The 13,452-nt window shown below is 34.2% G+C and overlaps 1 protein-coding gene across 1 annotated transcript in view; it reads right to left on the bottom strand.

Annotated features, from left to right (window-relative positions):
- muskelin (muskelin 1) overlaps positions 1–13,452 on the bottom strand; it is a 411,065-nt gene that overhangs the window by 201,626 nt on the left and 195,987 nt on the right. Inside the window, exons 12-13 of the mRNA XM_090406668.1 lie at positions 12,742–12,899; positions 2,942–3,110 (exon numbers count right to left, since the gene is read on the bottom strand). Of these exons, the coding sequence (XP_090262794.1) occupies positions 2,942–3,110; positions 12,742–12,899 (327 nt within the window). The remainder of the gene's footprint in view (positions 1–2,941; positions 3,111–12,741; positions 12,900–13,452) is intronic.

The following is a 13,452-nucleotide window of genomic DNA, read 5'->3' as shown; positions in this document are numbered from 1 at the left end:
CGTTTGCCAATAGACCCCATTTTTGCCAGTTGTGGAAACTAAATTTGCCGAGTTCACCATATTTTCTTGGAAATAATACTGAGGTGGTTTCCCGGTGCCTTCCTCAGGAAACCATTATGGAATGGTTTCAAACCTGGGAGAGCAGCAGACTCCCACTGCTTAAAATAGGCTACTCCTCTCACTACTAAAGGTAGAAAATAACACAGATATGTGTTAATAGACATAATATTAGCTCTCTTAACACAGATATGTGTTAATAGAGCTAATATCAGGTGGTATGGTCACCTAAACAGAACAGGAGAGGAAAGATTAGCAAAACTAGTGTTCGTTGCCAGGTTGGCAGGAAAAATACCATAGAAAAAATGGATTAATACAGTTAAATGATTTAAAAGACAGAAATGAAGACCTAAGCCTGTGTAGCTCAGTGGATGTGGCGTTTGCCAACCACGGTGCTTGGCCGCACGAAGGAAGACTTGGTTTCGAGTCTAGTCGGCGACTAGAGGAAATTTTTCTAAGCCTTTTTTCGACCGGTTCCCGAGTTAGTCGATCTCTGGCATGAGCAAGCAGGTTTTTCCTCCCGGAAACTCAAGAAAATCGACCGTAGAACCCACATTATTTCAGACATTAAATATATTGTGTTAGGGTTAGGGACCACGAGATGGCAGCACATTTGAGCCATCTCTCTTCACTGAGTACCGCTTAATTAGTGATAGCATTGGGCCATCTATCTCTGATTGGTACCAGTGGAGATTGAACTGCCCACTCACTCTCCAAAAGTTAGATAGGGCTAAATGGCCTCGCCTACTCCCCGTATACGGGAATAAAAAGACGTTAGCTGATTTTTTTTTTTTTTTTTTTTTTTGAAATGAAGACCTTATAATGTTGGAGTCGTGACAGATAACAGATTAATTTGAAGGAAAATTTTGATCAGAAGTTAGTAATGGTGTAACTTTTTCTTGTAGTACTATCATAATATACTCTAGAACCCTGAGGATACATGTCAGGAATTTGATAATGATGAATAAATATGAAAAAATAAGAAACAGAACAATTATACAAAGTTAATCTATTACAAGAAGAGAGATTATTAATGTCATTTCAATTGTGATTAACAGTTTACTTAAAGAAGCAGATATTAATGAAGATATTTGTAGAAGAATGGAAAAAAATTACAATAATTCATAAAGCTGAAGTTCTTGGAAAGAAATATATAGCACAAAAATTTTGGATCAAAAATACAGAAAGCAATGAAAAAATAGCAATTAGCATACATAAAAAAAAGACAGAAGAAATATCAAAAACAAAAAAAAAGCAAAAAAAAAAAAAGCTAAATACATAGTAAAGAACACCCACCAAGATTCTTATTAATAAAATAAAAGATATGTGGAAGACAATAAATATACTAAAACTATTAAAGAAACTGAATAAAGAAGAAAGACATATAATACAAAATTAACATTTATAATATGAAAAATAAATACTGAAAAGAACAAACACATATAAAACCAAGTAGATTAGAAGAAGTAAAAAAGCAATGAACTTTTTTTTTCAAAAAATAGAACAGTCTGGATTAGATGCCATAAATACTGAGTTTTGTAAATATTGTGAAGAACATTTCACAAGGGTTCCTAAAGTTAATGACTGGAGGAAATGTGAAATTCCATCTGATTGGTTGAAACTCTTAAGTTATATTTAAAAAAGGAGATAGAAATGACTGCTGAATTATTGAGAAACAAGCTTATTCAATATATCTAACAAACTATCATCATCAAATTCCTGACATGTATCCTCAAATGGTGTACAGGACATGATAGTACTACACTAAAAACTTACATCACCACTAACTTCCTATCTACAATATTCCTCCAAATCAATCTGTTACCTGTAAAGACTCCAACATTATCAGATCTTATATTTCTATCTTCTTCTTTTACTGTACCAATCCACCCATATCTTGGTCTCCTCTGGGACTTTTACCTGCCAACCTGACAGAGAACACTTGTTGTGGTAATCTTTCCTCTCCCATTCTGTTTAAGTGACCATACCACCTGAGATTAGCTCTGCTAACAGATTCCTGAATGCTAACAATGTCAAGTTCTTTCCTAATATCCTCGTTTTTAATGATATTGCTATTGATGCCATCTGTTCATGCTCCTAATTTTTCTCCTGTACACCCCCTTGAGGGCACATGTCAGGAATCTAATGATGATCATGAAGTTAGCAATGCAGATGGTCAGACATCCTAGAGTATATGGATGATCCAAATCAAAGAGAAGATGACTAGTGTTGGACCAAGGAAATATGCTATTGTTTGCTGATGATGCACAACTGTAGAGCAATAGCTGGTAAGAGATAATGAAAAGAGTCTGCATTATGAGAATAGATTGATAGTGAGGTATGGGAAAACAGTTGAATAGTGCACTTGGGAAATGAAGACATTGCAAGCTGCATATTGCATCAAAGGAGTGGACAGCAGGAGGTAGTCAGGGCTGGATTACCTATAACTGGATGAGTAAACCAATCTGCCATTTTGGTCACTCTTATATGGAAACATTCGCAGGTGGACAAAATGGCTCATTGAGCAACACACTGACAAACAGGGATAACATAGCTGTTGTCACCCCCTTATGAGTATTTCATGAGATAACCTATGGACTACTATGTACAGACCAAGTCAACTAAATTCCTGGAGAGTATACTGTATGTGATGTATTTGATATAGTAAGAAGTAATTGGCACAAATGAAAAAATAATTCTGAAGATGTTCATTCTCATGCTGTTTTTATATAAAAACAGTGTTAACATTTCTGATTTTTTCTTCTTTATTGCCTCTGTCATCAGGTGCTTTATTCCTCGCTCATATGCTGTGAAATTTTAGAAATACAAATGATTTCTTGTATAGTTAGTGTATTAAATACCAAGAGAAATACACACAACATACTTCATGAAATAGCATGGAGTGTCCAATTCGAGATCTAATTTCCTGAAGACCTGGACTTGGAGTTGGAGAATCATCTCGAAGTTTGTGCCATGTATTGGTAGGCACATGATAGGCATACAGTCCACTAAAGGATGGTTCTGAACACATTCTTTCATCTACTGTTGCTGAACTACTGCTGAACAATGGAGAAAAAAAATAAGTATATATAATTTCAAATTATAATTTATTTCTAAAAGTTAATTAAAAATTTTTTTTTAAAAGAGACTTTTTAAATCACATACACAGATACAATTTAGATAATAAAAAATACTTTTATATTTACCAAAATATAGAACCAAAAGGCTTCAATTTGGCATAGGTAAGATATTTAAATGGAGGATATTATGGATACAGCCATATTTTACAGCAAGAAAGAAACTCAAGAAAAAGTTTCTTTCTTGCTGTATAAAAGCATAGTTATATATATAGTTATATACAAGGGATGTCCAGAAAGCAAGTTCCTTTTTTAAATATTTTCACTGCAGCACTGCGATCGCAATGGTGCGCATGAGTGCTGAGTTTGTTGATTCCTTAGTAAGGCATTGGTGCCATTTTCAGACATTCTTGCAGTGCGTATGCCTTTTGGTGCATGTTAATTAACATATCTCATGTCTAAGAAAATTGAATTGCCCGCTGCATGTGAAATATTAGATCAGTTATCCGTTTCTATCTTGGGGGAGACCATACTCCTACCAGGCACATACTCCAGGTGGCAGAAATCCAAATGGGTTGCTCTGAATAAAGAGTTGTGGACCAAAGGATGTAGCAGAGGCAAGGCAAGCTGGCTACATTATTATGCTAGTAACTTCCATGAGCCGGAGAAAGTCTACAAACCGAGATAGTGCTACTGCATACAGGACAGTCGAAGTGCCTACTCAAAGACCACATAGAGTAGGTGAGACATCAGCAATGTAGTCAGCCAAGGATATCAAGGACATAGCCACCCTCAACATAAGATCATTATACCAACCTGGTATAATAATAAGTAAGTTCTGTTTTTAAATATTTTCACGACCTGGAAAATTGCAATTAGTCCAGGAAAATTTAAAAAGACTGAAACGGAGTAGTTTAGGTTTATCAGAGACACATTGGTGCGGAGATGGATTCATGGATTTACCAGAAGGAAGACTATATTTGGAAGAAAAAATAACATACACAGAGAAGGAGTTGCACTATTGATTAAGAAGAAACTTACACACTCAGTAATTGAAATAAAACCAGTTTCTCTTAGAATAATCACAGCCAAACTTCAAGCAAAAGAAAAAGGTCAAAAAATTAAAATAATCCAAATATATGCATCAGACAGTAACCATTCAGAGGAGGAAATAGAAAATTTCTATGAAGAACTACAACAGGAAATAGATAATTCCAAAAATAGAGAACTCATGATAGTGATGGGAGATTTTAACACTAAAATAGGACAGTTCATAGCAGACAAAAAAGATGTGATGGGGAAATTTGGATATGGAGAGCTTAATGACAGAGGAGAACAATTGTATAAAAAGTTTAAAAATTACCTGCACAATCAATATTATGAAGACAATTTCAAGTACTATAGGAATCTGATACTTCATAAATTAAAAGAAAGTAAAAACGAGTACTACAGAAATGAATTCCTAAAATGCCAAGGAAACCCCAGAAAATAATGTAAGTTTGTGAATAAATTAATCGGTAAAGATACACACAAACAAAACCTCCCCATACTTAAAGATATCGATAGGAATAGAGAAAATGGAGACAGAGGATTAGCTGAAGAATTCAATAACCATTTTACCACAGTCAGTGAAAGCATTCTGAAAAACTAAACCCACCCCTCAGAATTGCACTCTCAAGAGACTTGATAACTCCATATATCTTTTCCCCACTTGTGAAAACGAAATCAAAAATGTTATAGCTAGCCTAAAAACAACCAAAACTTCAGGATACGATTGTATTAACACAAGCATTGTGAAAGAATGCCAAATGTACATTTTTAACTTATCACTGATGACAGCACGTTTCCATCAGATTTTAAGAAAGCCATAGTTGTACCTATTTACAAAAAGGGAAATAAAAATAACTTAAAAAATTACAGACCGATCTCCCTTGTACCAGTCTTTTCGAAAATATTAGAGAAATAGGTAAAAATTAGACTCGTGAAATTTTTGGACAAAAACAACAACTTCTTTTCAAAGAATCAATTTGGGTTGAAGCAAAAGTTTAGCCCAGAACATGCTTTACTGAACTTCACAAACACAGTTTATACCTCCCTTGACGAACATAAACTAACATTAGCAGTATTTCTAGATATACACAAGGCTTTTGACTCTGTATCACATGAAATTTTAATAAAAAAATTAGAAGTCATAGAAATATGAGGTACTGCTCTAAACTGGTTCAAAAATTACTTAAATGCCAGATAACAAATTGTAAAAATAAACAACAGCTATAGTAGCTCCAAAACAGTAGACTGCAGTGTACCACAAGGATCTGTTTTGGGACCAATTTTATTTAATATTTATATCAATGACTTCTGCAATCTTAAACTAAACAGTAAAATAAATACTTTTGCAGATGATACAGTACTAATTTTCTCTACAGACACAGCCAAACAAATGAAAACCATTGTGAATGCTGATCTTTTGAAAGTAACAAATTGGTTCCAGTCAAACAAACTCAGTCTGAATGTCTCAAAAACTAAATATGTAAATTTTAACTTGCGAAATACAACTGGCAAAATGAACTTCATTGCACAATTAATTTTACAAGACAATTTGAATTTGTCTTGCATGGAATTGCAAGACAAATTCAAATTGCAACTGCGAGAAAATAGAAAAAGTCAGTTTAATAACTTACTTGGGATTAAAAATTGATAGTAATTTAAGCTGGAAACTACATATCACCGATGTTGTAAATAAAGTAAGGATTATGTTAAACAGACTTTACTACCTGAAAAGATTCTTAAATTTAAATATGCTAAAAATATTATATTCTGCCTGGATTCAAAACACACTACAATATGGTATATTAAGTTGGGGAGGAATCTATCGTACTACTCTAAAACCTTTAGTCTTGCAGAATAAAGTAATTAAAATCTTAACTAGAAACAAATATAAGGATACTGCAATGTGTAATAAATACACCATACTAAACATACTACCCCTTAGATATTTATACGTTTATAGGGTACTATTATTCATAAAAAACGACGATGAATAAGTAAATATCAAACAAGATACTTTCCTTAGTAGACATAAGGGCCTAAAATATTTAGTTCCAAAAGCAAATAAAGAAGTAATACACAAACATTATACTTATTTAGCGCCAAAAGTATTCAACACACACACACACACACACACACACACACACACACACACACACACACACACACACACACACACACACACAACCTTTAACAATAAGAAATGAAACTAACCCAAACAAATACAAAACTCTAATCAAAGAGTATTTATTTTCCCACAGAAATGAGGAATCTCTGTTCAAAATAATTGTATAAATTATTGGTTTTTAGCATATTTGTATTCAAGGATCAAGTCTTATGTGTTATTTAACTGCTTTGTTTTATTTTGTTCCTAATTAATTGTTATGTAACTTTCTCTATATGATAGTAAATCACAGATAAAATTTTATTTTATCTGTGATTTTATTATGTAATTATATTATAAAAATATGTAATATGTATATTATATGAATGTACATATGTGTATATAATGAAAATGCATTACATAAATTTTTGTAACTTTATGCATATCGTAACCTGAATGAGCTGTTGCTCTTAGGTTACACATATGATTGTTCAACATGTTGTACTATTATAGGAAGCTTACAAATAAACATGATTTTTTGATTTAAAAAAAAAAAAAAAAATTGCACCACTTCTGTAAAGCAAACAATCTAATGATTGCAAACACACTGTTCTATCAACACCCTAATAATAAATATACATGGACATCCCCAGATGGAAATATAAAGAACTGCATAGACTATATCATCATAAACAAACAATGGAAAAGATCAGTAAATAATGTACGAACATTAAGAAGCTTTGATTTCGACACTGACCACCAAATATTTACTGCCAAATTGAAGATAAAATTCAAAAGGAAAAACAATATCAAAAAAGAAGAAAACATCAACATATCAAAACTAAAAGATAACTCAAGCAGATGTTTATTTTTAGAACAGATGTGCTTGAAATTAAACCCCTCCATCTTCCAAGAAAAGCAGAAAATACTGGGAAAAAGGAAAAGAAACAGTGTTGTCAATTGTAAAAGACACTCTAGGTACCAAACCCAAAATAAACAAACCCAAGAAATTGTAGCTACAATAGAAGAGAAAAGAGAAGCCAAGATACTTATAAACTAAAAAAAACAATGAAGAGAACAGAGAAAAATACAGAGCACTAAAAAATAAAGTTGATAACCCATGCAAAAAAGTCAAAGAAAAGTGGATAGAAGAAAATGCTAAGAAATGCCAAGAAGCATACCAACAAAACAACCTAAAAGTCTTCCATTACACTATAAGAAAAATTACAAAGGAATTCTGAGCAAAAGCAGTAACAGTGATAAACAACAAGATGACCGAAAGCGGGGAATATTGAAGATATAAGAAAAATCTGGTCAAACCATTTTAAGACTATCTTCCACCAAGGAAACAAAACTATAATGCCAACAATAGAAAAAAATAACGACCGCCCAAAACTTTTACAGAAGTTAGATATGTAATAAAACAGATGAAAAACAATAAAGCACCAAGCATTGATACTATCCCTAATGAACTGTGGTCATATGGAGGCAGCATATCAATAGAATATTTAACAACCCTATTCAATAAAATACTACAAACAGGAGAGATCCCAGATGACTGGAAAGATCATCCCAATATGCAAGAAAGGAGACAAAAGAGACTGCAGAAATTACAGACCAATCACAATTTACTCTCCCACACCTATAAAATATTCATAAGAATTATACAAATTAGATTAAAAAACACCTATGAAGAACTGACAGGCATAGAACAAGCTGGTTTCCGAGGAAACTATTCAATAATAGACCAGATTTTCACATTGCACCAACTAGCAGAGCTCAGCTGGGAAGACCATAAAGAACTATATTGCTGTTTAGTGGACTTTTAACAAGCTTTCGATAGCATCAACAGAGAAATCCTTCTTAAAGTTCTACTAGAAAATACAATAGACAAATATATAATACAGTTTCTGATAAAATGTTACTCTAAGACAAATGCAATAATTAAAAAGAATACACTCACAAAAGAACCCATAGAGATCCAAAAAAGGAGTAATGCAAGGATGCCCATTATCCCAATGCCTATTCAACATATATCTAGACAAAGTTGTAAAGAAGGCAATAGACAATGAGATTGGAATCAATGTCAATGGTTTAAATATAAATAATATCAAATATGCAGATGATCTAGTCCTTATTGCAAGAACCCCCAATGAACTACTTTAGCTTGTTTATCTACTTTTGTAGTTCATTGGGGGTTGTCGGTTGTCTATGGAGCAGAAGCGTGGACAGTTAAGAAAAGAGAGGAGAAAAAACTGTTGGCATTTGAAATGAAATGCTTAAGAAAAATAAATGGAACAAATTGGATAGAAAAGAAAACAAACAGCAGAGTCAGACAAGAATTATTGTATAAAAAGACAATAATAGAAAAAATTAGAAAACAACAACTGAGATAGTTTGGCCACACTGTACGCATGGACGTAGACAGACTTCCTAACATCCTAATCAATACTTTTCCAACTGAAAAAAGAAGACCCGGAAGACCAAGAATTATAGTATGCCCACACTTGCAAGAGCTTCACTTGGTGACTTGCCAAGAATAGTCGATTCATGCTGAAGGGGAGAAAAAAATGAAGGATGTACGAATTGGTCACGAACACGCAAAATCACATGCTTTCTTGTCTGTCGCTGTACTAGTAGTAAATTGATTTTTGTTGTTGCAGAAGACGGATCGATTACCCTATATCGGAATGGATTCTCCTTCTTGTGACATGTGCAGAAGTGTCGAAAGGTCTCGCATCTGTGGGCATACTATACCTGGCTGAAATTAATAAAAAACATCTTGGGATGCAGAACATATAAGGAACTTTTTCAAACAGCAAGGAATAGAGAAGACTGGAAGATCCTGCTCAAGAGAAGACTCAACCCGTCTTAGACAGAAGAGAAGAAGATCCATTTCTTGAAAGCAAGGAAGGTTAAAGCAACTAAAATTAATAGGCAAATTATTGAAGTTTATGGAGAACATGAAATGAGTGATTCAATGTATGGAGATGGGTAAGACTTTTTAATGAAAGAAGGCCAGGTGTGCATGATAAAGAACGGAGCGGGCAACCATCTTTAGTGATTGATGATTTGGTGTGTTCAGTTGAAGAGAAGATTCAACAGAATAGGGGATTCACTATGACATCACTCTCGCTGCAATTTCCAGAAGTTTCACGTTCATGAAATTGTGTCGGAGAAACTGAATTATCAGAAATTATGTGCATGCTGGGTGCCGAAGTTGCTTACAGAACAACACAAAGTGCATCAGCTGGGCAGAGCATTGGAATTCTTGACACGCTACCATGTGGATGGCAATGCTTTCCTGAGCAGACTATTGCATGCAACCACTGAATCCAAACAACAGTTCATTGATTGGAGGCACATCTCATCACCAGTCAAGACAAAATTGAAGAGAATGGATTCCACTCGGAAAATCATGTGCACTGTGTTTTGGGACAGACAAGGAATTTAGCTGGTAGACTTCTTGGGTCAAGGCTCTCCACAATCAACGTGAGTATGTACTGCTAAACCCTCAAGAAACTGCATTGTGCGATCCAGAATAAACGACACGGCATGCTTACCAGGGGCATTGTTTTGATTCATTATCATGAATCAAAACATGAACCACCCGCACACGGCTGGCGTAACACAACAACTTCTTGCCACCTTCGGATGGGAACAATTCCATCATCCTCCCATACAGTCCTGACCTCGCGACAACCGACTTTCACCTGTTCAAACATCTGAAATCTTTCCTTGGTGGCAGGAGGTTTCAAGATGACGACGAGGTCAAAGAAGTAATCAATACATAGTTTGCGTCACAGGCAGCAACCTTCTACGACGAAGATATACAATTTTTGGTGCCTTGTTATGATAAGTGCCTGAACAATGCCGAAAATTATGTGGAAAAGTAGTGAAAGATGTCTACTTTAATTTCCAATAAAGTTTTTTTTTGTAAGTACATTTTTTCTCTGACAACCCATTGGAACTTACTTTCTGGATGTCCCTCGTACACACACACACACACACACACACACACACACACACACACACACACACACACACACACACACACACACACACACACAGAGAGAGAGAGAGAGAAAGACGGGGGGAACAGCTTGTGTATGCATTCTAATAACAAAAAATAGAAATGTAAAGAAAATCATGAAATTAATGTGCACTTTTTTCTGTGAATGTGCCACTTCACTAAAAAGTGCAACTACTTGTTAAGTTTTCACGAACCATTAAGGTTCTTAGTTGTGGACTTCATGATTACGACTATCTCGAGGATAAGGTGGTTGGTCCTATGTCTAGAAATGCATGTGTTCACGGGGTCAGTTTGCCTGTTCGGAGACAAAAAAAAACCGGGTTTCCAGGTGAAAAAACTTCCTACCTCCATATGAGACCAGCTAACTCACTTTTAGTCAAAGAGACCAGATAAAGGTTTTCCTCACGCCTTGGAAGGGAATCAAATTCAGGTCTTTCTGACCAAAGCACTTCGTCTATACTGAATGAGCTATGGAGGCTCAAAAAGTGCACCTAAACAGCTGAAATGATTTGATTTACTTATTCAATAGGATCTCCTCATAGAAATCAACTGATATCAATGTTCCTGTCAATTTCAGATCATCATCAAATTCTTGATATGTACCTTAAAGAGTAGTACAGGATAGTACAAAATGAAAAGTTTGCATATTACTAACTTCAATAATATTCATGTTTTCAATTTAAGGATTACACTGAAACATTTGAACAAATTTAAACAAACATAATGACAAAATTTCATTAAATTGCTTCCAGCCAATGCAGAATTATTAACATTAGTTCAAGTCTTTTTGCTAATAAATATGATCTGACAGAAAATAAACCATGGATATTCAAAGTCCCGAATTTTATTAAATTTCAGTCTGATGTTACTTATAATACCATGTAATTCAGATATGCTTTGTCCTTGTGTGATTCTAATGCTCTTACTAAAATATTATCATGATCAAATTTCTGACATATACCCTTGTGGGGTGTACAGGATATTATTGTAATAGTACTATATGAAAATAACGTCATGAGAGGATAACATGATAGAACTGAAAAATTATATAAGAATTTTTAATAGCAATTGTGGCAAAATAATGTTTATTAGATACAGGTATTCACAAGAATATAATTAATTTGATTGCTGCAAATATTTTGACCAGATAGCGGCTCCTCCATCAGAGGTGGAATAGCCTAGAGCAGGGCTGGCCAAAGCACTGCCCACGGGCCACATCCTGCCTGTGGGTTTTGATTTTCACGAGTGAAAAAATAAAATAACAATTTGAATCGAATGTGTATTAGATATTTTAATTCTATCACTAATCAATAATCTCGATGTTGATAATTTTATTTGGTGTTTTTACATCACTATATACCCACGTGTTTTTCAAATATTAGATGTGTCAAAGAAGGCTTTCTTACCACTGTTTTGTTCCAATGCGCATGCTCTGGGCACCCACGGGGAGTCACTGGAGCATGTGAGCGCGCGATTAGTGTGCAATTAGTGTTGTTCATTTGTTCAGCTTTCAAGGTTGTGTCACTGCTACTCACCAAATTACTAGATATGTATTGTGATGCGGCCCTCAGATTACCTAAGGTTGGATAGCCCTTGTCTAGAGCATATCAGATTCATGGGTAAGGTATGAGTAGGACTTTGGAAAGCAAGAGGAGAATTTTGGCTTGAACAAGGAATGCAGACCTTCATGTCAGTGAGTATAATTCCTGTGATTCACTCAGAGTCTGGATGTCTGGATCAGAAGAGCAGAAATTTGATAAGTTGCCCTGATTTAGTACCTTTGAAGTGCCAAAGGTACCAAACACAAGGCACTTGTACAAGACTGTAATCTGAGTTACTGGGAAGAGAAGCGAGTTCTGCAGCTTATCTGGAACATGATTTATAGATCAATAGGACACTGGCACAGTGGGAATTAATGTGGTTTACTAGATGTATAATTTGTATTAGGTTTTTACTTATAGCAAAAATTTTTGCATCTTATCCAGCTTAGTCAGTGGTATTAAAAGAGCTCATTATTTAAGTAGCTGGACTACAAAAAGCCAAGCTTCATGAGTAGGAAGGTGATGTTAGTTTTTTCCAGAATTTGAAGAAGTAAATATTGTAGATGAATGTTAGTAAACAGTGCAAAGAGACTGAGGCAGTGAGGTTAACTGAGATGCTGACAAATTTTTGTAAAGGTTGAAAATACTAAATTTCAGGTTGAATTCATTTCCCTCAGAGTCCACTGAGTATGAATACATTTACCCAGAGATAGAGAAGAAAAAAAAAAAATCTAATAGATGCATATGCATTTTGCAAAATGCACACCTAATAAAACAAATGACAATTCATTTAACTCTATATTATTTATGTGATGAAATTGAAAATGCTTCTATCTTACTTGATAAAAGTAATTTAGTTTTTAGTAATATTTGCATAATTACCTATTTAATATTCGCCCACCAAACACATAGATAGTATTTTTTTCTATATCCATACACATTTGGTGATCAAATATAAGACGAGGTCCTCCCATGGCTGCTGTGTCATCAGTTATCTGGGTCCACTTATTGGTATCAATGTCATAAACATGAAAGTCACTCTGAAATAAATAACATCAGATATTTCTTGCAAAAGTCTTATTTAATCTAGATAATAAAAGAAAGGAGGGAAAATAACAAATGTAAATTAAAAACATGCTCTAGTTTAAAATGTCTCATTCAATGCAAGTAACGCATTGAATGAGATCCAATGCAAGTAATGAATCAAGGGAGATAATGTCATTGATTCCAATTTAATGAATGCATAGTGAACAGAAACTATTAATCCAAAATCTCTTAAGTAAAAAATTCCAAAGTTGCATGTTGAAAACTCAAAAACATGAACTTTTGAAACAAAAATGCATTTTTACTTTGAAAGTACAAGCAGATAAAGTACAGGTGATCAAAATTAAAGTATCTCCATTTATGGTCTTGTGGAGCACAACCCAGTGATTCAAATACTGCGAAACTTTGCTGGAATATATTGTGCACCATGCAGAAGCAAATATCTGAGAAAAAAAGAGTAGATCGAAATTCACTACCAGCATGTTGTATGATTTACTGAATGTAGATATAATTTTTCTCGGTGTGTGTAACAAAAGCATAAATAACATT

The sequence above is a fragment of the Typopeltis vanoorti genome, chromosome 16, assembly GCF_054136105.1.
Source record: "Typopeltis vanoorti isolate ZY-2024b chromosome 16, IOZ_Tvanoo_1.0, whole genome shotgun sequence".
In the NCBI taxonomy this organism is placed as follows: Eukaryota; Metazoa; Arthropoda; class Arachnida; order Uropygi; family Thelyphonidae; genus Typopeltis; species Typopeltis vanoorti.
This window is presented reverse-complemented; position numbering and strand designations above follow the sequence as displayed.